Source organism: Sesamum indicum, linkage group LG2 (assembly GCF_026168435.1).
Source record: "Sesamum indicum cultivar Baizhima isolate 11 linkage group LG2, ASM2616843v1, whole genome shotgun sequence".
Taxonomy (NCBI): Eukaryota; Viridiplantae; Streptophyta; class Magnoliopsida; order Lamiales; family Pedaliaceae; genus Sesamum; species Sesamum indicum.
In genome coordinates, this window is record NC_142658.1 from 4,031,647 (window position 1) to 4,057,858 (window position 26,212).

The following is a 26,212-nucleotide window of genomic DNA, read 5'->3' on the forward strand; positions in this document are numbered from 1 at the left end:
TATGTTTTTCCAGAAGGGATCTAGACGAGGGGATTGGATATTTTATTTCAAATTATAGTATATTTTTTTTATTTCATTTAATATATGCACACCATGATGTGTATATGTTAAATGGAACAAGCGATGTATCTTATTTGGAATAGATAAACCAATCCAACGACTGCTTCGCACACTGAATACATAAATTAATGTTGATGAGTCGATCCTTACAAGAAAGAAAATTATTGACAGGAAATTTAATTCCACTAGCTACATACAATAGAGTAGTGCAAGCTAGATGAAGTGTATATATTTTAGTTGAATATTAATCCTACTCATGAAATCAGCAGAAATTTCAAAAAATTTTAAGGGAAATAGTAAGTACATGGCTGATCATTTGGATTTGGTATTGATATATTATGATTGATCCTAGTGAGGCTTGAAAAAGCTAACTTCAATTCCAGTGTCAATCACAACATAAACGCCAGCAGCAACCAGCAAGACTGTCAGCAGAATCCCTGAAATCCCCAGTCCCCAGTTTAGCCACCACATGAAGCTGTGTTTCTTGGGCTTCTTGATCCTGATCCACATCAGGCATGGATAGGCAAATGTCACAGGAACTGCAATCCCACCAATCAATCCTGCCAGGCTTCCGAGAAATGGGATTGCCACTGCCACGAAGAAGCAGCCATAGCCGAACATGACCCTCAATATCACCCTCAGCCACCAGGGGCATGGCTTCTTCATCCTCTTGGTGATTTTGGACTCCATGTCATCAAACATCGGCATACCGTATATCTGGAATGAGCTCAAGGCATTGATTATCACAAACAAGCTTATTAATCCCAAGATTGTTTGTGAAGTGTCTCTCCCGTGGAAGGCATAGATAGCTGTCAGAATTCCTCCGTTTTCTGGTATCTAATCCATGAAAATAGCATAAGATTGTTATTTCAAGAAATGCATGACAGGGGTGTATCCAAGTGAACATACCTTATTTCCGTATGCCCAGTATCCTGCAATTGCAAGAGGAAATAGACACAGCGCTACGATAGAATATGCAGCCTGGACCCCTCTCCACATGGGCACACGAGATGGCTTCTTTTCGCTTGACGGCATAGTTGCCTGCAAAACAAAATTCAGTAACAAGATCACGTTGTGTCAAGTCAAATGCAACTACTGAAACAGAGTACTTGTTGAACAAAAACTTAAGTAAATTCTCATTTATGCATGCCTGGATTTCAAGAGTGACATTATGTCCTCTAAAAGCAAAAGCAATGATCCCAAGTGCATTCAGAACTCCAAAGAACCACTCCGTGTTAGTGTTGGGTTTGATGCGATCATAAGACACGCCGTCAAGTCTTCCCTCAGTAACAGACACGATCCACATGATTGTGCAGTATCCTATAGCTGTGACGGCCCCAATCAGCGACACACCAGCAATGGAGTTGAGATTGGGGAGTTGGGAAAGGAGCACGGCAGCGCAGGTGAAGACCAGGTACCACTCCACGGTGGTTAAGGGCTTTGCCACGCAGCCGTGGCCGCCGCATACAATCTGATAGAAAAGCTTTGAGGTGGAGCCGCCCACCACAATGAGGGCTACACATGTTCCACCTGATAAGTACATGATTGGAAACAGGGCAAATATTTTCCCCATTTTCTCTCCTGTAAGATTGTGTTCACAACATTGTTGGATTGTCAGAGTTGTTGTCATGAATGATTACATGTGTTTGGTGCAAGAAAATGTGCAAATAAAATTGAAATCAGTGCGAGTACCGAAAGCAGCATTAAAGAGTTGGAGAAATCGGCTATAACGCATTCCGGTTTCAGTGGATTCATGGAGATTAGTCAAAAGCCAGAAGGTGTAGAGTTGCCATACAAACGCCACTGTCAGGCATATGATTCCCCAACTCCTGCATGGGATTCAAGAGATGTTGCTAAAAACAGGGCCCAAGTAAAACCACATTTTTTCTTTTGAGGAACAGGTTAAGAAGCTGTAGAATTAGTTCCTGTACAATTTTGTAGCTTACTCAAACTTAAGAAAAAATCTCCTGGAGAGGAATTGAATTTTCTAATTTTCATTTTGAAACAAGATTATGCTTAATGCCATAATTTCTAATATGATATTACTTTTGTAAGTCTTTAATTTAAAATAGTAAAGTAGCAGTAAACTTACAGTTTTCACTCTCTTTTCAAACACCTCATTTTTTTCAAAATAAACATTGAAACTAGGAAAAATTGCACCTTTGGTTTTGAACTTTATAAGGTTAATATTTTTTGTTGCACATGATTGAAAAACATCGTTGATGTGATCCCAAAGCCTAACAGATTTGATCCCACAAGATTAGTGCACGAAACCACATCTACAACGTTGTGGGACTGAAAATGTTTACCTTATAAAATATGAAACCAAAAGTACAAATCCTCCCCTCCCATGGCTAAAAATGCCATTTTGCCATCCAAACTTAAAGCCTGATCAATAAAATAACCTAAAAAACTGATTTCATTTAAATCTTCATAAAGTTGCATATTCTCTATTATAAACTTAAGTTTTTCCTTCAAATTTTTCGATTAATTTCATTAGCAATTTATAGGACAAAATGTTTTCTTAGTCTCATAAAGTAAGGGTAGAGTTTGTTTTGGTACCACAACTATGGCTAGTGTTGCTTAACATAATTTGATTTTAAGTCTTATAAGATTAAAAGCGCCACTCGACATAGTTATGGTATCAAAAAAAATTCTATCCTTATATTTTATATGGAACTAAAAGAATAACATTTGGTCCGCAACTAATATATATACAATAAATAACAGTACTAACCATCCAAGAATGGTGAAGGAAACAGGAAGCACAAGCGCCTGAATTCCAATACCAGCACAAAGCGTGTGAAAAGCTGCATAAAAGGTGTTTCCATTCCTGGACTCCGTAATGGGAAGCCAAGCATCCTGAGGATCCAACCTCGTCATCTTTATCGCCCTTCTTATCGGGCTCCCCAACGGGGTAATGAAATTAGGAGTCCGAGAAGTAGTCATAGTTTTCGGGTTCGCCCTGTCATGAGCATTACTGCTGGCTGCATTTGGATGCTCGATGGACAATAACAATGGCTTCCTCGACAGAGAGGGTGAGTTGTACTGTGTCTGCATGGGAGGGGCCGAGATCTCCCCGCCGTTCACTGGCGGAGCTGTCGGGCCAGTCTCAACCACCTCCGCCATGGTTTCTCTCCCTCTCTGTAAACTATATATATTGAATTATGCAGCTGGTTTTGTTACTATGATCATATGGATCGGCCCGGATAGTAGATATGAAGGTGCTGATATATATATATATATATAGTAAAGAGGAGTTTGATTTGATGCATGTCCAAGAAAATCAGAGGGTTTTGAATGTGTGTGAAGGTTTGACCAAGTAAATATTGTGCTGGTAGACTACTCGGGCTGACCGGCATTTTTGTGCATTTAATGACTTTATTATTGATTTTAATTATTTAAGCAATCATTAATTGAAAAAACTCCCTGTTCCACTGCCATTTCATTTAAAAATTTAAATTAAAAAATTATTTAATATTAATATCTTAACGTACTTGTTATTATTTTGTTCAAAGATAATAAAATAATTTTATTACAACAAAAGGAAGGGTAGTAATTGTGTGCTACTACTTGTCAAAATCAATGGTGAAGAATTAATATTGTTATTAATAATAACTAGACTTAAAAATCATTATAATTTGTCAAAATAAAAATAAAATTACCTAATCACTGTACTGAAAAGTTGTTAGTTGAGAAAAATATTACTTGTTTACTAGCAAAGCAAAGCAAAGCGTGTTTATGAGGATGCAAAAGCAACTGAAAAAACGTCACTTGGTCTCATTTTTCCATTAGACTCGTGAACCATTAAAATCTAACGAACAACAACCTTTGACTTATAGGGGCAAATGTGGGTCCGAAGTTGTCTTCTTTTTTCCTCCATCTAGAAGGGGGACTGTGACTGTCTGCCTGCAAATCAAAATTCAAAAAAGAAAAGAAAAAGGAGTGAAGAAGTTGCATGAAGATTAGATGATATAATTCCAGGGTTATTGGAGTTGACTGTTAAAACCGAGTGATTAACAAGTCTTTAAATGGAAACTCCCCCAGTTGGTAAGTCAACCCCAATTATTTTCATAGGCTCCCTCGTATCGTTTATGTAAATTTGTATTCATATTAATCACAAAAACGGATGTTAATTTAATAATTTACGTGGCATCGAAAATTTCCATTTTCATATGAAATTTATTGTGCGTTGATTTCTATTTTTTTTTATGTCTCTTTCTTCTCGAATGATTCGAGTTTGAAAATGAAGCTTTGTTTTTCTGATTGACTTTTGGAGCATTGAGGCTACTAGTTATCGTTAGGTCGTCCTATTTGAATTCGAATCCAAATTCAAGACATTTCTCTAAATAATTTATCAAAGTTAAAAAAATTTCAGAATTGTTCATTCTCATGTTTAATCATTGAATTTTAGTCAATTATTTTTTTAATAATTTTCACAACACGCGCTCTCATCTCACATTAGAGATGAAATTAAATTAAATCCTATGTGAAATGGGAACTTATAAAGGGTTAAACCTTTTCAACAAGTGTAATTCTGAAGTTTCAAATTCTTGCTCGTTAACAAGAATTCACTTTGGAATCCAAACGTGCATGTATGACCGTACGTAATCTTTTTTATACTATTATTACATTTATGATTTTAGATATTAAAATTTGGATACAAATATTAGAGAGTAAACAAATTATAATTTAGGTGATCGGTGCATATATATATATAGAGAGAGAGAAAAAGAAAGAAATGATATTATATATATAGTTTGTTGAATAAGTAATTAAGCATGATGGAGGTGCAGTAATTAGGTGGGAATCCGTTGAGCTCTAGACACCCAAAGTACTATACTATACTATTACATGCCTATCTAGATTTACCAACTTTGTAATGGCTTTCAAAAGTTAATTATATGTTTGGCAACCATAAATGTCTTAAACTAAGCTTTTAATTAATTTTATATTTAGCTTATGGGGGCTTTTTTTATTCCGATCTGGAACTCTTAGTTTTCATTCAAACTTATAATAAAAATGATTCGTCGTGATCTCAATATATACACAAAAATTTCAATAAAAATGTGTGTATATACATATTGATGAAATTATTCAACATACGACGTACAAAAAGCACATTCTTTATCTCTAAAGATAGGGTGTCCTAACCATCCAACCGCCTATCCTGAATAATTCTTTTTTTGTCAAATTATTGCCAATATAATTATAAAAAGCTGATTTTTCAGGAATTTTAAACTAGGCTTCAGATAAACTTTGACTTTCTGCTAGCCCGACGCTAACTCTTGGGTATATCTCTTGCTGGAATTTGACAAGTTTGGGATGAAATCCAATCATCTTACCCAAACATCCGCCTCTAGCACCAAAACCACCCTAAATATTCTGGCAGGGGAATATTTGGAGCGATGCAAGATCTGTCCATGCTAAAATCGGTGAAACTCGAACCCAATCAATTACTCGCTCCAACTGAGTAAACATTGTGAGAGCTAAGCCCATGAACCTTTCACGGCCATCTTGAGAGCCCTACGGGCTCAGAAACAACTGCAATGGGCTGCAGGTAATAAACTGCAGCCCCCATCATTTCTCAAGTACAATGTTCCTAGCCCATAAATCTACACCCTCCTTTTTCAATCCTTCATGTGCTCAGACTCGGACGTTTCTACATTTCTCCAGCGATTAAGTAAATGCTTTCAGGACAGGACTAGGGCGTTGGTCTCAGTAAATTTAATAATAGAAACAGGATTTGCCTTTTACCAAGAATGAAACACAGTCACAAGACACTTGATTACCTCCACACAATACCAATCTCTAGTTTTATCTCTTCCTTCACCTTTTTGGCTTCTTCCAACTACCATAACCCCCTAGATACTTCATCAAACACATCAAGGCACACTCTTAAAGCCCTTTACATCCCTCCAAACGTTCAGCAAACTTGAAGCCAAATTAAGACACAGATTTTCATGCTCATTCCCATGAAGGTGAGCTCTAAGAAGCTAAGCAAGATCGTCGGCAAGTGGAAAAGACGGGGTAGTTTTGTCGTCTACTCCAAGGATAACAAGAGGTTTGTCGTGCCGTTGCGCTATCTAAATCACCCTATTTTCAGAGTGCTGCTGGAGATGGCAGAAGAGGAGTATGGATTGACAGCTGACGGGCCGTTACAAGTTCCTTTGGAGAAAGAGTTAGTAGACTACATTCTTTGTTTGCTGAGGAAACATCCTACTGAGGAAGTAGAGAAGGCAGTCCTGTCCCTTGCATCATGCCGAGGGGCTACTCTGCAGGCACCGAATCAAGAACGAATGGGAACTCCAGTTGTATCTTGTGGTTGAGCAAATTTTGGGTTTTTGATAGGCATAGACACAAGTAGAAAGGCAACATGTTTCTTGTACATATAGGTAGGTATGTTGCGATGTTTTCACTAACCTTTAAGACTTGACCAGAATTTGTTGAATGAATCCTAAGTGAACTTTTTGGCCTTGTTAAGCTGTGTACTTTTTAAAAGCTCAAATCTGACCTGCAATGATATGATATCCTCTTGCAATTCGCTAATCTTTTGTCATTATGATCAACTAACAAGGGTAATATGATCAGGTGAATTAATATTACATACTTGCTTCTACAAGCCAGACAACCTTGTAATTCACTAAATACATTCACACTGATCAAATGTAATAGCTCTTGGCCCTAAATATAACTGTATGGTTTACAGGTTCACATTTTAGAGACAGCAAGCTTGATTAGATCCTTCCTGAGTATCTTCCCTGAAGGATTCTTTGGAATAGAAGCCACAAATGCAACTCGTCGAATTCTCTTGTATGGAGCCACCTACAGCAAGACAATTGTGTAAAATTTTAGCACATATTGTCAATTAAATAAGAGATATAAATTGTAAAATCAAATGTTATATAGCAGTTTGACCTGTTTAGCAATGAAATCCATCACTCCGTTCTCTGATATAGTACTTGCTGTTTTGCGTACCACATATGCCATCGGAAACTGCCCAACCTCCTTATCTGGGAACCTATGATGAATCCGATCATGGAAACGATTTAAGTCAGAAAGAATCAAAGCTTTAAATCCATAGTCGTCTAACTATACTAATATCATGATATGATAGTTGTACGTCGTTGAATTAGCTTGCATAGCCAAATAGACCAGTCATGAAATGAACTTACGGGATAACAGCAGCATCAGCAATTTCTGGGTGAGTGAGCAACAACGCCTCCAACTCTGCAGGAGGAACCTGCGGAAGCATACAGCGTAAGTTAGCCACCGAATTAAAACCACAAAATTTGCATTGCTGCATGTTCTTGATGATAACTTGAAAAACTGATGATACTTGAAACATAAATGGATGAGATAAGAATGCAGCATCTTTGTTCCTTCACCTGATAACCCTTGTACTTGATGAGCTCCTTCAACCTGTCAACCACAAAGATAAATCCGTCCTCATCAATGTAGCATAAATCTCCAGTTCTCAACCACCCTTCTGAATCCAGAGTCGAAGCTGTGGCCTCTTCATTGCTGAAATAACCTGCGTTGTATTGATCCACGTTAGCAAAGAAAATGCATGAGACGTGAATTATCACAAATTGCACATAGCATAGGTGAAAGTTTAGAAACAAGAATAAGAATCCCATTACACAAAGAAAACACTCTTCCAGTCTCTGCACCTTATTATTTCTTGATTCGTTTATACATAATACAAAATGAGGTTTTTTTCCTTCTTCAAAGGGGTAAATGTAATTTAACAAAATAATTCTCTGTTAAAATCTTGTTTAACAAATTATCCCCTTGTGTTTTTCGAATAATATATACATACATATCATTATAAATATTAATATTATGTTGTATGAATATAAATATAATATATTATATAATTTATATATAAAATAATATTTTATTATTAAAAAACTTTTATAAACGCCCAAACGTATATTTCACCGTCCTCCCTAAGAGATTCTTTTTACTTCATTTCAAATTATATAAGGAGGAACTTTAATATATATATATATATATATATATATATATTTGATAGAGGGTGTTTTGCACATAATTCATATCATAGGGGTAAATTACGTTCTTCCCTTTCTGCAAACAAAAGAATTTGAATTGTTTCTCATGAAGACGTACAAATATGTTGCATATATAGCATTTTCCTTCTTTACAAATATTTTTTAAAAACAAAAAAGGTCTTAACTGAGTCTAGGACAGGCTATCTTCATTAGAGTATCCATGGTTGGACAAATTAATTAAACCAAATAAAAAATATTGGTATTAGTGAATACCAAACTAAATTTAATGCAGTTCGGTATGTTATAAATTTTGAGGAAATTCGATAGCCTATATGGTACCAATTGATATTCAACGCCAATATACCATACTATATGAGCATTAACTAAAAGATGAAAAAAAAAAATAATGAACTACTCTAATAACTAATCGAAACAAACCAAATTTTTCTTCAAATTTTTTTTCATTCACTATTCGATGATCATATCAAAATTTTAATTCGATTAAATTCGATTTGACCGGACGAACACTCGTAATCATAAATATGCAGAAGATAAGTTCCACTGAGACCCACTTCATTTGATTATGCTTGTTTATACGCAACCGGCCAAAATCATCTGACCTTTGCTCTTGCAAATGGACCACAACTGAGCACTAGGAAGAATAATATAGAACAAGAAATGCACAACCAAAAAGGAAAAAAGAGAGAGAGAGAGAGAAACCGACCGCTAATTGATAAGCACCAACCACAATTTCTCCAACTATTCACACTCCCAAAACACTATCGAAACAGGACCTACTACCACTAGAATGATGCTAACGTTATTAAATTGTGTCTACAATTAGGTTTGGTACTAATTGTCCAGCTAGTTATAATTAGAATAGAGTGGGCGTGTACAAGGAAACTTTCAATTCCCGTACAAATACATCATTGGCCAAGTACTCGGTATTCATTACACATGCCCCATTTTAACACTTTTTTATAATTAATTTATGTTTGGCTATATTGTTACCTGAATTATTACATATCAAGTATTGGTTATGAATGCATTAGGATAAATAGAAAATTCTAATCAAAATTTGGTTTGGTCGGATTCAAATCAGTTGTATAGTAAGTATAATATAGTTACAGTGTGATTAGTATATAATTAAAGTAGATGAAAATTAATGTAGATGAAAAGTTAATTAAGGTAGATGAAAAGGTAATGAATTGCCAACAAGAGCCCAGAGCAATCTAGTGTCACACACCATTGTGCCACAAATAACATACCTTTCATGATGGTGGGACCCTTCAGCCAAAGCTCACCCGTCTGATTCACTGACAACGCCACCCCACTCTCCGGATCCACGATCTTCGCCTCCATGCTCGGGGACAGCAGCCCCGCCGTACCATACTTCCGGCTCTCCTCCAGAGAGTCTGTTGACGCTCCGACCCCAGTCGACTCGGTGAGTCCATATCCCTGTAGAATCGTCACGTTCGGATACTTCTCCGAGAACCCCTCTATTACTTCCTTACTCAGCGGCGCGCCGCCGGAGAGCACTGAGTGTAGGCTGCTTAGATCGTACTTTTTCCTAATGATTTCAGCATGGTTGACTAAGGCTACCAGAATTGGTGGCACTAAAGGCAAGTAAGTGGCGGAGAATTTTTGGATTGCCATTAGCATTTCATCCATCTCGAATTTTGAAAGGATTACGACCGTCGAACCGGAAGCTATCAGACCAGTGGCGAAGGCTACTAATCCGTAGATGTGAAACATTGGCACTGTGCAAATGAATGTTTGCTCTTCTTCGTCTAATTTGAAGCGGTTTACCACGGTTTGGACCATCGCGATTAAGTTTCTGTGCGAGGAAACGACGCCTTTGCTGGCGCCGGTTGTGCCGGAGGAGTAGAGAAGGGTTGCCGTGTCGTTTTGGTGGACTCTTTCCTTGACTCGGCTCTGCCTCGGTTCTCTCCTCATCAGTTCCTCAATCGACGCAACGATTCTCAATTTGCTAGAGTTGGGAGTGCCACATTCGGATCCAAGGAGGACGACTGGGAGATTTGAATCGGCGAGTTTGGGCAGCAGTTGCGGGATAGTGAAGGCCAGCACAGGCTTAGAATCCGCGATCTGTTTCGCAATTTCGCGGGAAGTATTGAGGGGATTGGTGGTGGTGATGATGGCACCGAGGGACATAACGGCGAGGCAGACGATGGGGAAGTAGATCGAGTTAGGGGTGAGCAGGAGGACAACATGGCCTTTACGGATGCCAAAGTCAGCAGAAAGCGAGCTGGCAACGGCATCAACGGCACGCCAGACATCGGCGAAAGTCAGCTGGCGGCCGGTGGCGGCGTCAATGAAGGCAATCTTGCCGTTGTGGGCGCGGGAGGAGATGAAGGTGGTGACATCGAGCGAATCATTGGAGGGAAGAGGCACCGGTTTGCGCTTGCTGTAGAAGGTGGAGTTGGCTTTGCAGAATCCACTGCGCGGATCAATGTTGGAAGGCTTTTCAGTGATTTCCGCCATTAGAGATCAGGAAAAGAATATGATTCTGGGCCTGGCAGCTAAAACTTTTTCAAGATTGAGAAGATGGGAAAAAGTGTATGTTGAAGAGTTAAGAGTTGGAACAGTGTTTTATAGTATATATAGAAAATTCTCAAGGTTTCACTTTAGAGGACATTGGTGAAGTTTTGTGGACGGAGGTGTGCGCTGAAGATGAATGAGAACACAAACACACACACAGGCCAACGACTTTGACTGGGTTCTTATTGGTCACGTGTATTTGGTATTGAATGTCCCCCTCAGGGAAACGTGGCAACTCGTGTATACTTCTTTTTTCAATTCCTTATAATTATATTATAAATTTTAATATCGAAAAATAATTGCACTCTCATTTATTAAAATTTGATGTAATTATATAATTTTTTTGTAATTTAAAAAATATATTTAGCTTTTTTTATATTTATTTTTATTTAACAAGTGAGTTATTCTATTACTCAAAATTCATATTTAATCTCGATGATCTAGTATTCATTTAATGTAGGTCAAATAAATTATTTTATGATTAAATTGTACTTATACATCTTTACACGATGATATTTGTGAGGAGGTACACCTTCATCGTAATAAGAGTAGTTTAGTCGAAAAAATTGTTTGACATACAATAAGTCAGTAATAAGTCAATTAATAGTAAATAATAATTTTTATTAAGTTTTTCGTTAATCTCAATAAATTTAATAAATTTTTAACTAATTGAAATACTTATTTATTAAACGGAAGCTTTAAACACGTCATTTAATATATTGCTAGAATTTATTATTTTTTAGTAACTATTTAATCAACCAAACATGTTATATTTGAATTGATTTAACTAGAAATAAAGTTGAATTCGGATGAATTTTAATGAAACTGAATACAAGTCAAATTTAATATTTGATTTTTTTTAGTTATTATTCCTTCAGCAATCGAAATAAATTGTTGTAGAATGGGAAGTTTGTCAAATAAAAAAGGGCCAAATTCATTATCATTTTTTTTTGGAAAATAAACTTTATTATTTCTTTCAATACCCAAATCTTCATGCAAATTGTTACAAATGGGGATAATTATAATCCATTCTCATAAAATTTGGTATAATTACACGTAAATCCCTATAATTTGAAAAATTACATCAACACTTTTGAGATTTACTTTCGTCTAACAAATAAGTCACTTCGTTGGTTAAAATTAACTAAATTGTATGGATATTAATAAAAAACAAAAAAAAAATACAAAATAGCCATGTGACACTACAAATTACCCTCGTACATTTTTGCGCGTTAATGCATGTGATACTATAAAATATTTAATCAATAACAAAATAGTCGTAGCAAATAATCCTTAACCACGCCATGCAATGGTTGTTGGCCGTGGTATCTGCGAAGGTAGCTAAATCATTTGTCCTGACTAAAAGTCATGGCAAATACTTTTACCAGTTAGCCATGATAAATAACTTCTTTTTTGTTTATGAAAAATATATATTTTTCCATCGATTTTACTTAATCATAGTCAATAAAAAGGTATTTATTATGATTTTTAGTCCATAGCTATTAAAATTGTAGCCAATAATCTTTTGTTTTCTAGTGTGAGGAGGTATACTTTCATCATTATAAGGGTAGTTTAGTCCAAAACTGTTTGACTTGTAATAAGTCAGTTATAAGTCAATTAAGAGTAAATATCAATTTTCATTCAAATTTTTGTTAATATCATTAAATTCATTGAATTTTTACGAATAGATGAACTTATTTGTTGGACAAAAGAAAATTTCGAGAATACAGGATAAAATTTTTCAAATTACAAGAAATCTACATGTAATTATACCATATTTTAGAAAACAGAAAGTGTAATTACCCATTACAAAATGGCCACTATTGAAAAACACCAACTACAGTACATGAGAGGAATTGGATGGCGGATGCAATGGGGAATTCACCCTATTGCAATTAATGCAATAGCTTTAACTTCACCTACAGGAAGGCCTATAAATAGCAACGAAGAAGTTAATGTGTTCACCGTGTAATTAATTGGGGAAGGTCAATTACAAAAATGCCCACTCTTGAAAAACACCAATTACATCTAACTTCACCTTGAGGGTGCCCTATAAATACCAAAAACAACACCTTAATGTTTTCACCATTCAACTAATTGGAGAAATACCAATTACGAAAATGTTCATTTTTTTAAAGGGTTAAATACGCTTTGCATCTTGAACTATGTATAAAAGACATTTATACCCCTGAATTATAAAACGTAACAAAATAGTCCCTTATGATATACACTAATTTTTTTATATGAAAATGCCCTTATTATTTACATCCATAAGATATTTATATTACAATTATTTTTCTAAATATAATCTGAATTATTTTATTTAAAATAAACACTACTCAAAATTCATGATTTTTATACTGGGTACAAATCTGTATAAACTCCATAAATTTATAATTTTTGTATTTTTTACATAACTGGTAAAATATTTTTTATATAACTGATAAAATCTGTATAAACTCCATAAATATTTATGTTCATTTTTGAATTAATGCACTGACATTAACTCCACGTTGAGGGAGGCCTATAAATACAGTTAATATATTGATCGTATAATTAGTTGAAGAAAAGTGAATTACAAAAATGCCCACACAAAACCACACCTTCAAAGACGAATTTAACCAATTAGTTGATGTTCTTTCCTTAGTTTTGGTTGTGCACAAAGGTCAATTTTGAAACTTGCGAAATTGCTTCGTATTCTTGGTCAAATTAGAAAACATGGTTTGGGAGGACAATATGGACTTTGCACCCAAAATTAACGCTCAAATGGAGGTATATTTCCATAGCTGAATAGGGTGCTATATTTTTTGATCTGTCATTTTTATTTTGTTTTAAATTAATTAATATTTTTATTTGTCATGTTCCAATAACTACTTTTGAGGTCTCACTCTATCATTGTCCCACCATCCACATTTTTCTATCTTTTCATGTGTTTCTTGCGTTTATTTTATTTTATTCAATTGGGTTTTAATAAAAAAATAAAAATATTTTATGTGTATTTGTACTTGAAGTGTGCGTTTCTGACTGGCTGAGTGTTAAGTGAAGAAAAGTCTTTCTCATTCTTTAGTGGAGGTTTTGATGTGGGGTATAGTTTAGTGGAAGGGGGAGAAAAAATGGTAATAATAGAAAACGAAAGAAAAAGTGAAAATAAATAATTGCATTATTTTATTCATTATTCTATTTACTTTATCTTATATTTCATCAAATATTAGTTATCTTTGTAGGTGTTAATTATTATATTACTTGAAAACAATAAATTATTCGTTTTCTTATCATTAATTAATTGATCGTTTCATATAAATTAAATTCCAATATCTAAAAATGTTTGGACGAAAATGATAAATAAATTCTCATGCGTATTATTATGGTCGAAAAATTCTATCATATATATATATGAATGAGTTATATTGATCCAGCTCTTATAGCGGGGAGAGGCATGTGCCTGACATTTTAGGCTTGGATGGAGGAATCTGATGGTAGGTCTCCGAGTCACGTAATTGATCGTCAAGTAAAAAGAAAGAGCCTTTTGCTGTTTAACCTCGTAACTTTGCATGTTGTCACAGGCAAAGCCCTCCGGCGCCGTCATGTGGTTATAATACATATGAAATAGGGGCACTTTTAGCTTGAATATTTAGGTTGGAGGAGATCCAGTTAAATCAAATGACGAGTGCCTCATAAATTCTTCAACACAGATGTTGTGGTCATGCAAGTATGGGGGTACGTGACATTTTTTATTTTTTACGGATATGTGCATCATGTTGTGCATGTGAAACGCTAATTTGGGATTTTCAGTTAATTTATGAATTTTCGCTCATATTATCTTCAGTCTGCCAATTTTATTTAATCGCAGGATGAAACTGCCAAAATTGATTTCAATATAAATCAAGTTGCCACCTCTATAGTTATAGGACTAAAATTGTACTTTTTTTTAAAAAAAATTGATATCAAGAATAGGGTTGTAATATTTTATTTTTTTTTAAAAAATACAGGGTATCAAATTTATATGCTTAATCACCATATGTGAATTAAAATTACCAAATTATTGATATTTGCTTTTTTTTTTTCGACTTCGAGCTCACTTCTATCTGTTTTGAAGATATTTGGTGAATCATTTTTCTAAGGGATCATATTTAAATATGTTGGGGTCCAATTAGCCAATCAAATAAATTAAGAAATAATTTCATACTTGGTTCGGGATTCATCTATCTTAGAAATTTATAATTAACATTAATTTTTATATGAACTTTAATTTAGGACCAATTATTCATTAATTTATTTGGACTTCTAATTGATAATTTATCCCAATAAATTTTCATGAATTAAGAATTCAAATTATAGCAAATGATTATTGGATAATTGCAACAAGGGATCCATATATTGTTTTCTGATTCATTTTGTTGTCGCAACCCAAGATGCAATATCAATTTATAATAAAAGATTCCAACTGAATTTGAAAATTATAATTAACTTAATTCATCAATTGTAATTCCCTCGATCCAAAAAATTAGACGGGAATCAAAGAATACATATATAAAATTAAATAAAAATTAAAGTGATTAGACTAATTAATCTATATTTGTGACTGCAGTGCAGCCCCTGAAAATATATTTTAGGTTGCTTACGTATCGGCTATTAATATTTGTAGGTGGTGAGTATGTTTAGAAGCGAAGCTCTTGTGGTGATCAACCTTCTCAACATACGCTCTAACTCTGCTTCCATGTCTTCCACCACTATCTCCACTTCCTCAAGCCTTTTAATCATCGTAAGTACGTCAGACACGTCGCATAATTTCTCCCATGTACTAAAGCTGTCGACCCGGGTCAAGTACTTAATCCTGAAAACAGGATCCTGCTTACGCCCCGAATCCGGATTAGGGATGGCGATGAGCGACAACAGTGATCCCACCATCAACGCCGTGGTGGCTCTCACTTCCTTCAGCAAGTTCACGACCACCACAAGGCTCGGATCTTCCGGTGGCGCGGCGAAAGTGCTCTTCATTCCCTTGAGCGAGTTCAGTCTTTTCAGGATCGCTTTCTTCAGCTGCTTCCGGGGGAGGCGGTGGGGGGCGAAACTGCAGTGATCCGCCGTGCTGGCGGCGATTCGGCGAAACGCGGACTGCAGGTTCTGGACATGGGCTTTAGCGAGGAGGAGGAGGTCCTTGGCTGCAGCGCAAGAATCCGCCATTTTCAGGGATGCTTCAGAGACCTGGTGCGCCCATTTTTCCTGGCCCTGGTGGATTATCTCGAGCTTGATGTCGGGGGAATGCAGCAAATTGTTCACGGAATCGTGCAACTCGCTTAGTGAATCGAAGTCGAAATTGGGGCGAGACATCCTTAATTTTCTCTCTCTACGTACTGCAAATGATTGAAATCTTCTTCTGTCTATCTATATATGGTAAGGCAAGATGATTTCAAGAATTCATGCATACAGGAAAATTACAAGGTACTGATCTTGACCCGCAAGAAACAAAGACTATTCAAGGAGAATTTTCGTGTTTGATCACGTTGTCTGTGCGTGATGATGAGTATACTGTTGATTAGATGAGTGGAAGATGTCTTACGTACTTATAGTGCAATGTTCCAAGAGATGCAGAGGAAAAGGACAGGAAGTATCCTTCCTTGTACGGATCTGTTGTAATTGTCTACAGCTAAGGGTCCCAACATTTGGCAGTAGGAAACTTCCATGCATGCACGCGGCTACATTTTTCTAATACGTTTCTGTTAAATAATTTAAACATTTTCTCCTATCATTCATAATAAAAACAATATTTATCTCAATTTTTTCACACAACTATTTATGTAATTAGATTTCGGATAAGATGGTGTCCTCTGCACATGCTTTTGTTTGAATATTGAGCCCAATTATAAGTCTAAACAATCAAATTTTGTCGATTGTTAATTACATTTTTTGTTTCATAAAACAAAATAGGAAATTCAATACTTTCAATTATATATTTTATGAAATTTTAAAATAGTTTTAAAATTGAAAAATTCGAAACATTTAAGTAGTGATATACTTTTAAGGAATTTTTAAAATGGTCTTAAAATTGAAAATTTTGACTCATTTAGTCTCATGTCTAAGTTCCAATAATAAAAAAAAAGGACGGCAATGACATGTACAATGTGTGTGTTCGTAGTTTGGCTGCTCTTATAACTAATGGGTACATATACTCTATGTATCATTGTCGTCTATTTTTACACTGAAAGTTGGACATGTTACTAAAAATGTGTCTAGCTTTCCCAACTATGAGATAATTTTGAAAATTTTTTTTAAGCACAAGACTAAATGTGACGAGTTTTTTTAATTTTTTAACTATTTTAAAAATCACGTAGAGCAAAGACTAAAAGTGTTGAGCCCCTTATCGCATGGGACTAAATGTGTGATTCCACATTTCTTGGCAATACGGAAAATCTCATACAATATTAAATTCCTCACCTGCTACTTTGAAAAATTCTTACCCAAATCAAATTTGGACGATTCTAATCGATTACACTTTTCATGTGAGGAGCAATCAGTCCCTTTCATTATTTATGCGTTAATCACATGAAAAAAATATTATATTTATCATGTGGCTAGTTTAAATATAATCAACTTGATTTGGAGGAAAAAATTAATTTTCTTCCCGTAAGTATAGAAGGGCAGCAATTTCAATTTTGTACAAATCTATTTTAACAATTTTATTTTATAATTTTAAAAGTTCGCATATTAAAAACAAAAATACCCAAAATTTGATAAAACGGCCTGAAAAGTGAACCTGATTAGGCTAGTTACTTGGATATCACGCGTATTTTTATTTTGTCATTGGGCCATTTTTGTCTTCAATATACGAAATATAAAATTACAATACAAAATTACCAAAATGGATTCATACAAAATTAAAATTACCATTTGTTTATACTTAATTATAAGACTAAAACTATATTTTCCTTTGATCTCGACTAGATTTTCCAGCTAATTTAGTTATGTTTCTAAACAAAATTACATTGGAATTTATGTATTAGAGAGGACTCGTTTGAAATTGAGGTGATTGATCCAAGTTGTAGGGGGGATCCAGCAGAGTGTGAAGTGTACTTAATAAGATGGCTGTGATCATGGCGACAGAATTAACGAGGGGCGAACTTCCAACCTGTGATTACCACTTGGCATGCAGACAACGAATTGATAATTACAAAGGTACAAAGGTAATTAACGTGGGAGGGGGTCGTTGATCATATGTTCATTCATGTGTGAACTCAGATCCAGGTGTAGATGTGAATGCTAGCTTTGTTAATTTCCATCGACAATCATATCTAGGATCAAGATTTTTGTCGCCATCCACTGATAATTAATTTCGATTCCTTCCACAAAATTATATTTAATTTGAGAAATTATATCTAATACTTCTAAAGTTTGCTTTTATCTAACAAATAAGTCATTCATTAATCAAAATTTTTATCGAATTTGTTGATATTAACAAAAGAAAATAAAAATTCAAACGGCAGAACTTTCATGCAAACTAAAGATTATCTAGTGGGCTGTGAATAGGTTAGACACTAATGATGAGGTGTTTAGTTTTATTTTCAAAATTTAATTTTCAATTTTACAGTATTTCAAATTCAAAGCTTGTTGATTTATCCAAAAACCATTTTCAATGAAATTTGCAGTCTAGTGTACTGAAAACATACTTTTCAAACCACATTCTAGGCCGATCTAGCCAGTAAAAATACAAGATTTATGAAATACTTGTATAACAAATTATATAAATTCAAATAATTCTCATATCGAACATATTTTTATTTGTCGCAGAAAAACTAATAAAACTGAAAATAAAAATGGAAACAAAACTAAATGGACCATAGGTATGGCCCGTTCAAGCTGGAACTTATAGATCATTGATTGCCATACGAGCCTAATCCATTTCCTTGATTGTCAGCCCAGGTCTGGTAATGTTACTTTCAGTATCTACATACGGCCCTGATAATTAACAAGAAGACATTATTAAATTCCAGAAAAGCATCGTTTTCCGACATAGGTGATGCACAGAATACAAGTCAACGGTTTTGGTATTCGATCCACTAGATGGATGGGTGGGAACAAGTAATGAGTGTTGGACGTTGACTTCACTTGCATGCTTGGTGCAAAGCACAATTGGCTGTCAATTAAACACGTTTATTTTCTACATACTTTTTTATATTGCTTTCACGTGCTTCTAGTTTTTTAGCATGAAAATATCAAACAGTGTAAATTATATCGTGTTAGCAGTACAACGATGATGAAAAAGTTGGACTCATTTTGAATCTTGTGCGAGTGGAAACCACTTTAACTTGTTAGCAATATTTACAAACTTTTATGATAGTTTTGACGTTGGAGATCGAGGAAGAGGGCCGCCGGCTATCAAAGACGAGGAACCATGCCATCGTGCCATATATTTTTCTTTACTGTGGAAGAATTTTCGAAAGGGATGATTGGAATGTTTACCTACTTGTTAAAGAATAACATGCAAGATAATGACCAATAGAGACTTTAGTTACTATAATATGGAATTTTGAAGTTTGAGTCTTGTAGGATAAGTAATCTATTCTCTACTAGCTACTTCGATGTTGATTCAAATAGTCATTAAGTTATCCTTAAGTAGAGACGTTTGTTTGTTTGTTTTGACAACCACGGCTGAGAAGAGATGACGGAAGGCGAATGATGAAACCGGCTCTTTTTTTTTTCGTCCCAAACTTCCAACTCCCTTGTTGTTGGTTTGAGGAGCAGCAGTTGGGAGTTAGCGATTGCTTTGCATTTTGCTGTTAAAAATAGTAGGAAAAGGGGGTTTGGGACAAGCCTCGTGATTCTTTCTTTTAATTTTTGGTACCAAATACGAATTCTCGAAAAGTGAGGGACCGAAAAAAGCATACCCTCCTTTATGGGCCTAAAAAAGGCAATTTAACCTGCAGCACGCATCCAGGAATTTGACATTGAAAATTGGTACTTGCGTCTAGAATGGGCATTCCCCCAAGTAAAGATCAATCTCAACTGTTCCATTTGCCATTAAAATCAGCCCCACGAGGAGGGAAGTTGAAGTTGGGCCAGATTCGGGTTAGGGATCGAGGTCGTTTTCTGGATCGTTTGGCTCGTAAATGTTTGGAGAACTTGAGAAAGAAGGGTAGATTGTCAGGCAACTTAAGTTCATTAAGTGATTCCCAATGAAAATTCTCTAATGTTTAAGTCAGTTTAGGGGATCTCAATCGAAGGACAAGTGAAGAATGTTTTGTTGAAAGTAGAAATAACTTACCTTAATCTAAAATAATTGTGTGGTACTTACGGAGTCAAACATCTGTATTTGTACGGATTCACGTGGCGTGATCTTGAACTTTCAGGTACAAGATTATCATCAGTCCTGTTTCTAGGTCAACAAGCAGAGCCAGTCCAGGTGCAACCCAACTCGATTAAAAACATGTTGATCCTTGTTTTGTAAGGATATTTTGCCGTTATAGGAGATATTTTGATCTTTCTGCAGTTATGACTCATATATCTTGGTCAGGGCCCTCAACCTACTAATTTCTTTTTGGGCAACATTACACTTTTAGTTTTATAAGATAATGGGTTCGTTACTTTTAGTCCTCTACTTTATGAAATTTTTAAAACGATTCTAAAATTGAAAAAATTCGATACATTTAGTCCCATATCCAAGTTTCCATAAAGCATAGAGCACGGGACTAAATGCGTCAAGTTTTTTCAATTTTTGAAAATTCTGTAAAAATATAGGGTTAAATATGATGAATTTTCTCAATTTTTAAACTATTTTAAAAAATTTGTGAAATAGAGGACTGAAAAATATTAAATTCTCTATCTTATAAAATTAAAAATATTAAACCTTCCATACTAAGAAACTAAAAATATAATTCCGCCTAGGTTTTGTCTTTATTAGTGTCGTAATTGGGAGTCAATAAAGTTCCAACTTATCAAGTTGGGAAAAAATCATTTTCCGTGGGTCGACTGTTGGGAAAGTCGTGTACGAAATTGCTTGGTGGAAATTGAACCTTTTCCTTGCAACTACCCATTAACACATTGGATCACAATAAGCTTAACAAGGGTTTGTGGGTGGAGTTATTAAGGAAACATGACACATGGATCCTTATTACAACTTTAATTACACTAATGAACTGTCCCATCACCATTCATAAAACTTTGACCCATACTAAGTCCCAATTCTTGCTACACCCATTGTTTTGGACTACTTGATTCAGCGGACATGAATTTTGGGTCGACTCATTGCCAAAATATGCATGGTGCTTGATTTATTAATTTGAGATAATCTATGAATTAATTGTAATTTGCTAGCTAGTATTAAATTTTCAATACAACATCTTATATATTTATTTCTAGTAAATGCTTAAAAAACGTCAAAAATAGAATTACTCTAATGATTGTCCAAATAACCAATTAAAATTATTTTATTATTAAATTTTAAAAGATAATAAAATAATAAAATTTAACTAATTAATAAAGAATCCACAAACCAATAAATGACATTTTATTAGCATATTCCAACTCGGAACTCTCTCTCTATATTATATACATATATATGATCATGATGACCTTAACCCTACTTGGCTAGAATTGATTTTGTGGTATTAATGTAACTAATTGGGGTCAATATACATTCAATGCACCGCACAATATTTACTCGGACCATAAAGTGATCCAATAAATAGCTACGAATGTGTCTCAAAATAGGCCCGCCCCAAAGAACGTGGAAGAAAATTCAAAAGTGGACCAAAATTTTTGATTTAGGGCAACGTGATTTTAATTTCCTTATGAAAAATTTCAACGTAATGAATTGGTCTAATCAAATTTGAATTTATTATACAATAAGTATAATATATTTATGATATATATATATATATATATAATATTTATGTGCAATTAAGTGAAAGTGATTAATTACAAGTGATCACTTGTTAGGAGATTCTATAACTAGTTCATTTTAATTAATTTTGATCAAATTTAAATTGATAAGATTTTTTTATTATATTATTTTCTTATATATATACATATTTTTTGGAGGCAGAACAGAAAAAGAAAATTTTTGTGTGTAACAGGTTTGGTTGAATCGAATCAATCACAAAGTAGCTGTATTACATTTGGTTAATTTTTCTGACTGCACATTAATGACACGATAAATGTATTGCACTTATTATATAATTTGTTCAAATTTAACTAAAGTGAAACCAAGACTAAAATTTCCCAAACGGGATATATGTATACGCATCCGTTGCTACCCAATCTCATTACTGTCTATATATAGTAATCGTTGCGTGTTTCTCTTGTACAACCTGCGGAGAGAATATAGTTTGTCTATCTTCCCTCTGCAGAAACTGTTGACATCATTCCATACAATATCACTCTCTCTCTCTCATAGACACACACACACACGTACACACACACCCCATATAGTTGGAAGGAGAATATGATGGAAGACAAGAAAGCAAAGAAATCAAGATTCAAAAGAGTTTGTGTGTTCTGTGGAAGCAGTACAGGCAAGAAGGATTGCTACAGAGATGCCGCGGTCCAGTTGGGCCAAGAATTGGTACCCTACTCGCCCCAACAACGACACACACACACACACACACACACACACGTACATATATGTGTTTAGTTATGAGGTGGGGTGGGGGGGTTAATATATGATGATGATGATGATGATGATGATGAGTGTAATAGGTTTCAAGAAGTATAGATCTTGTGTACGGAGGGGGCAGCGCAGGGTTGATGGGACTGATTTCGAAGGAGGTCCATACTGGCGGACGACATGTTTTAGGGTACGTCCATTTTAACATTCAGAAAACATTCATGGACCCTCAGTTTCTTTTAACACTAGTCAACAACTTCATCATCTATATATGCATATATATATATATATATATATGTCTGTAAAAGGGCTATATACATTTATATATATATATGCTGTCTCTCCTAATTTTACGACTTTCTTGATTCAGAATCATTCCCAGAACGTTAATGTCCAAAGAGGTTAGTTTTAGTACATACACCATTAATATTCAAAAAATATGGGTCAATTATGTAATTAACGAATAGTTAAAAACAATATTTGCATGTAACGGAGCTGCAGATAACTGGTGAAACAGTAGGGGAGGTACGGCCCGTAGCTGACATGCATCAAAGGAAAGCAGAAATGGCCCGCCACTCTGACTGTTTCATAGCTCTTCCAGGCGGGTATGGCACAATGGAGGAGTTACTAGAAGTCATTACATGGGCTCAGCTCGGAATTCACGACAAGCCTGTAATAAACCCACTTCGTTTCATCATATAAAATTTTAAGTTTCAGACGTCTACACAATTTCATCAGATCTTCAAGTAATTGCTCTAACCTCCGGAAAATTCTAACTGAAATCTAGTTGGGTCGAATATCAAATTAATTACAAAATTTTTATTAAATTGACACCAATCACGAAATAAGTGTATCACATTGTGATAAAATCGATTCAGATATGGTCAGAGCTTCGATTGATCTAATATAAACATATGTAGATGATGATTTGGTGGAGAGTGTAGGTAGGTTTGCTGAACGTGGATGGATACTACAACAGCTTGCTGAGCTTCATAGACAAGGCAGTAGATGATGGCTTCATTAACCCCTCTCAGCGTCATATCATAGTCTCCGCACCAACACCTCAAGAACTACTCCAAAAACTTGAGGTACCTACACGCTCACAGTAATTCTCAATCTTATCACCACCACCACACACACACACACACACACACATATGTTTGTTGATGTTTTTGTTCTTATTCATTATTGCATGTTGGGGTTGGGGGGGGGGGGTCCATTTTTGTGTGTGGTATGGTATTAGGAGTACGTCCCTCTGCATGATGGAGTGGTCGCTCAGGCACTCTGGGAGGTTGAACAACTGGAGCTCAACAATTCCCTCCAATCTCATCAGATTCCTAGTTAACTAGCCCTCCACTTCTGTATCCAAGCTTTCAAGCAGAAATTCTAGTTCAGATTGGATTCCGTCAATATATTGTTTTCTAATTGATGTATAATTCAAGAAAATTGACTAATCGCACTATAATTATATCATATTTATTGTGTAATTGGTTTGATTCGTCCAAATTTATTAACGTAAGAATTTTCCTTGTGGCCTAATTGGTTTCTTTTAATTTTTACTATTATGTCATATATGTACTTTATGACTTGGTTTATCTTAAATCCTTACTAATTAATTCGTAAATACTGGAGCTGGGACTTATATCTATTTGGAGAAAATTGCTATCATGCAAGTAAAATATTTGTTGAAAAAGTGCACGTGACTAAATTACTTGAATACATTTGTCGGTTATTTTTTTCTTCATCAAAATTAATTTAAATATGTCTATCAAAATAGATTTGTACAAGATTAAAATTATAATTTTTCACTATAAGAAAATGTCTCAATAACTACAAAAAGAATGATGCTAAAATTAATGTCAAAATTAATTGGACTTTTATTGTTAATTAATCTATATTATTTAATATATGTTTCAAATAATTCATTATTAAATTCGTTAACAAGTAAATTTCCATTACTAAATATATTAACAAGTAAATAATATAAATTAACAAGTAAATAATATAAATTAACAACAAAAAAAATTTCTCAAAGTAGGTTAATTTATTTGGTTGGTATTTCAACTATTTTTGTTGTGGTGTTGCTATCTTTTTGTATATGTCGTTGAATAGTGGGAAGATTAGTGGTGGGGGTGCAGGAGGTGTAATTAGGAAACAAACAGGTAAAAAACAAAAGGTAATAATAATAGCAGCCTTACATTTCTTACAACCTTAGCCTTTGCCTTTTGGCGTGCAAGAGGGTCCACCTCTGCTCTTTTCTGCTACTTTTACCTCTTTTATTATGGGTTTTAACCATATCATATATCAAAATATAAAAAATTCTTCTATAAAACTTTTAATATAAAAAATCATCCATATGTTATAAATAAATAATCATATCGCCTATGATCTGGTCAATTTCAGTCTATTTTTTTTTAAAAACAATGACTAAAATACTCATTCTAGTCAACTGGTCAAATTAAGCGTATTAATATATAATTATTTTAATTTATAATTATTAAATATATTTATAATATAAATAAACAAGGTACTTTAATAGCAAATCGTGCGTGTGGACCAATTTCTGTACGGGTTTTTTTTAAATAAATGAAAGGGTTAATTGTACCAAACCCCTCTAAAAATAGTATAATTACATCTTATCTTTAAAGGATAAATTGCATAACACCCCCTGTATTTTATGATGAACTGTGCCAGATCCTTCTGTGTAATATTTAATTTAGAAAAAGAAAACCCTTTTCATGGAGTGCATGTCACACACTTAAAATGCATGTGGACTTCTTTTTTGACATTTTTTGAAATTATTTTATGTTTGCAAAAGTCTATTTGCTTATATAAGAGAAAATTAATATTTTAGTTTAAATATACTTTAATAAATTTTCTATATAAAAAGTTTAAAATTTAAATTAACAAATCATAATATAAAACTTTAGTTATGCTTAATTTAAATTTATGTATTATTAATTAAATCATAATACCCAAATTAAAAGTTATACTTGTTTAAAGTTTCATCTTCAAACCACATGAAAAATCTCATTTTTGGTCCCACTAAATAGAGTTATTATCACTTTTGATCCCAAACTTTACGGGCTCAACACTTTTGGTCCTAAAACCTTAAATTCTTAAAACTGTTGGTCTTGTTAAGTTTTGATAGAACCGTTAGTACAACTGTCAAGGTCCGGAAAAAAACGTACTTCAAGCATTTATTCGACTTCTTGGAGGGAAAAAATGGCGCCAACAAGCACTTTTTGCCTATTTATACATATAAATAACACACAAGCACTTCTAACCTATATACACAATATTTTCATTTTTTTTTTTAATCACTTCAACTTGAGAGCAATATGTCAAAAGATGTCACAAACATCTCAAAAAATGCCTCAAATATTGAATGTTATTGTCACAAATCTACTCATTATTATAATAAATAAATAATAATTCAAAATAATTTATTTAGTTTGTATAAATTATATTAGAATTAGTAAAATAAATAATTTATTTATTAAAAAATATTAATTATTGAATTAATTTTTTAAAAAAATATTCCTTCTTCCCAACCCTACCATCATGCCCACCCTCAATTCTTGCCTATGGCCTCCCTCCCACCTCCCTCCCACCTCCCTATTACAGCCTACGATCTCGTCGCACTTGCGCCCTGCCTTTCACCTTCCTCCACCATCGCTCACCATCAAAATATATATGTATAAATGTATAAATATATACATATAAATATGTCCAATTATATCATATTTATGCTTTTTATATTGTATAAACATATATATATATATAATTTATTAATTTTAATAAAATTTAGTTATAAATAAAAATAAAAACAAATCTTTAATTTTATAATTCAAAATAATTTATACAAGTGTGATAATTTTTTAATTTAAATTTATAACCTAGTAACTAATTTTTATTAATATATTAATTAAATAATTTAATATTTCAACTATTAAGAGGTATAATTTTATATACAGAT

At 34.1% G+C, this 26,212-nt stretch overlaps 5 protein-coding genes across 5 annotated transcripts; 2 read left to right on the plus strand and 3 right to left on the minus strand.

The window, feature by feature from the left end:
* Nucleotides 1-103: 103 nt before the first annotated feature.
* LOC105177951 (lysine histidine transporter-like 8) lies at nucleotides 104-3,317 on the minus strand. Its single transcript, XM_011101267.3, has 5 exons — nucleotides 2,798-3,317; nucleotides 1,753-1,889; nucleotides 1,211-1,641; nucleotides 970-1,101; nucleotides 104-897 (listed from the first exon to the last, which is right to left on the minus strand). Exons 1-5 carry the CDS (start codon nucleotides 3,187-3,189, stop codon nucleotides 409-411), a joined length of 1,581 nt encoding a protein of 526 aa, XP_011099569.1. The 5' UTR covers nucleotides 3,190-3,317; the 3' UTR covers nucleotides 104-408.
* Nucleotides 3,318-6,035: 2,718 nt separating this feature from the next.
* LOC110011563 (auxin-responsive protein SAUR66) lies at nucleotides 6,036-6,389 on the plus strand. Its single transcript, XM_020691749.1, has one exon. It carries the CDS (start codon nucleotides 6,036-6,038, stop codon nucleotides 6,387-6,389), a length of 354 nt encoding a protein of 117 aa, XP_020547408.1.
* A 201-nt stretch (nucleotides 6,390-6,590) lies between these two features.
* On the minus strand, nucleotides 6,591-10,781 carry LOC105177940 (putative CoA ligase CCL5). The gene is made up of 5 exons (XM_011101255.3): nucleotides 9,344-10,781; nucleotides 7,449-7,594; nucleotides 7,236-7,303; nucleotides 6,979-7,081; nucleotides 6,591-6,885 (listed from the first exon to the last, which is right to left on the minus strand). The coding sequence occupies exons 1-5, from the start codon at nucleotides 10,575-10,577 to the stop codon at nucleotides 6,772-6,774; spliced, it is 1,665 nt and encodes a 554-aa protein (XP_011099557.1). The 5' UTR covers nucleotides 10,578-10,781; the 3' UTR covers nucleotides 6,591-6,771.
* Nucleotides 10,782-15,072: 4,291 nt separating this feature from the next.
* On the minus strand, nucleotides 15,073-16,308 carry LOC105177931 (uncharacterized). The gene has a single exon (XM_011101245.3). It carries the CDS (start codon nucleotides 15,963-15,965, stop codon nucleotides 15,267-15,269), a length of 699 nt encoding a protein of 232 aa, XP_011099547.1. The 5' UTR covers nucleotides 15,966-16,308; the 3' UTR covers nucleotides 15,073-15,266.
* Nucleotides 16,309-21,922: 5,614 nt separating this feature from the next.
* Nucleotides 21,923-23,772, plus strand: LOC105177924 (putative cytokinin riboside 5'-monophosphate phosphoribohydrolase LOGL10). The gene is made up of 6 exons (XM_011101233.3): nucleotides 21,923-22,191; nucleotides 22,326-22,423; nucleotides 22,604-22,634; nucleotides 22,735-22,905; nucleotides 23,178-23,321; nucleotides 23,477-23,772. Exons 1-6 carry the CDS (start codon nucleotides 22,072-22,074, stop codon nucleotides 23,576-23,578), a joined length of 666 nt encoding a protein of 221 aa, XP_011099535.1. The 5' UTR covers nucleotides 21,923-22,071; the 3' UTR covers nucleotides 23,579-23,772.
* Nucleotides 23,773-26,212: the final 2,440 nt, after the last annotated feature.

Excerpts from the sequence above, each read along its gene's own strand:
- LOC110011563 (XM_020691749.1), top strand. The coding sequence starts at position 6,036 with ATGAAGGTGAGCTCTAAGAAGCTAAGCAAGATCGTCGGCAAGTGGAAA.
- LOC105177951 (XM_011101267.3), bottom strand. The coding sequence starts at position 3,189 with ATGGCGGAGGTGGTTGAGACTGGCCCGACAGCTCCGCCAGTGAACGGC. Across the intron at positions 1,890-2,797 it reads TCCTTCACCATTCTTGGATG|GAGTTGGGGAATCATATGCC; the intron begins GTTAGTACTGTT and ends AATCCCATGCAG. Across the intron at positions 1,642-1,752 it reads ACTCTTTAATGCTGCTTTCG|GAGAGAAAATGGGGAAAATA; the intron begins GTACTCGCACTG and ends ACAATCTTACAG.
- LOC105177940 (XM_011101255.3), bottom strand. The coding sequence starts at position 10,577 with ATGGCGGAAATCACTGAAAAGCCTTCCAACATTGATCCGCGCAGTGGA. Across the intron at positions 7,082-7,235 it reads GCTGATGCTGCTGTTATCCC|GTTCCCAGATAAGGAGGTTG; the intron begins GTAAGTTCATTT and ends GATTCATCATAG. Across the intron at positions 6,886-6,978 it reads TGGATTTCATTGCTAAACAG|GTGGCTCCATACAAGAGAAT; the intron begins GTCAAACTGCTA and ends GTCTTGCTGTAG.
- LOC105177931 (XM_011101245.3), bottom strand. The coding sequence starts at position 15,965 with ATGTCTCGCCCCAATTTCGACTTCGATTCACTAAGCGAGTTGCACGAT.
- LOC105177924 (XM_011101233.3), top strand. The coding sequence starts at position 22,072 with ATGATGGAAGACAAGAAAGCAAAGAAATCAAGATTCAAAAGAGTTTGT. Across the intron at positions 22,192-22,325 it reads TCCAGTTGGGCCAAGAATTG|GTTTCAAGAAGTATAGATCT; the intron begins GTACCCTACTCG and ends TGAGTGTAATAG. Across the intron at positions 23,322-23,476 it reads AACTACTCCAAAAACTTGAG|GAGTACGTCCCTCTGCATGA; the intron begins GTACCTACACGC and ends GTATGGTATTAG.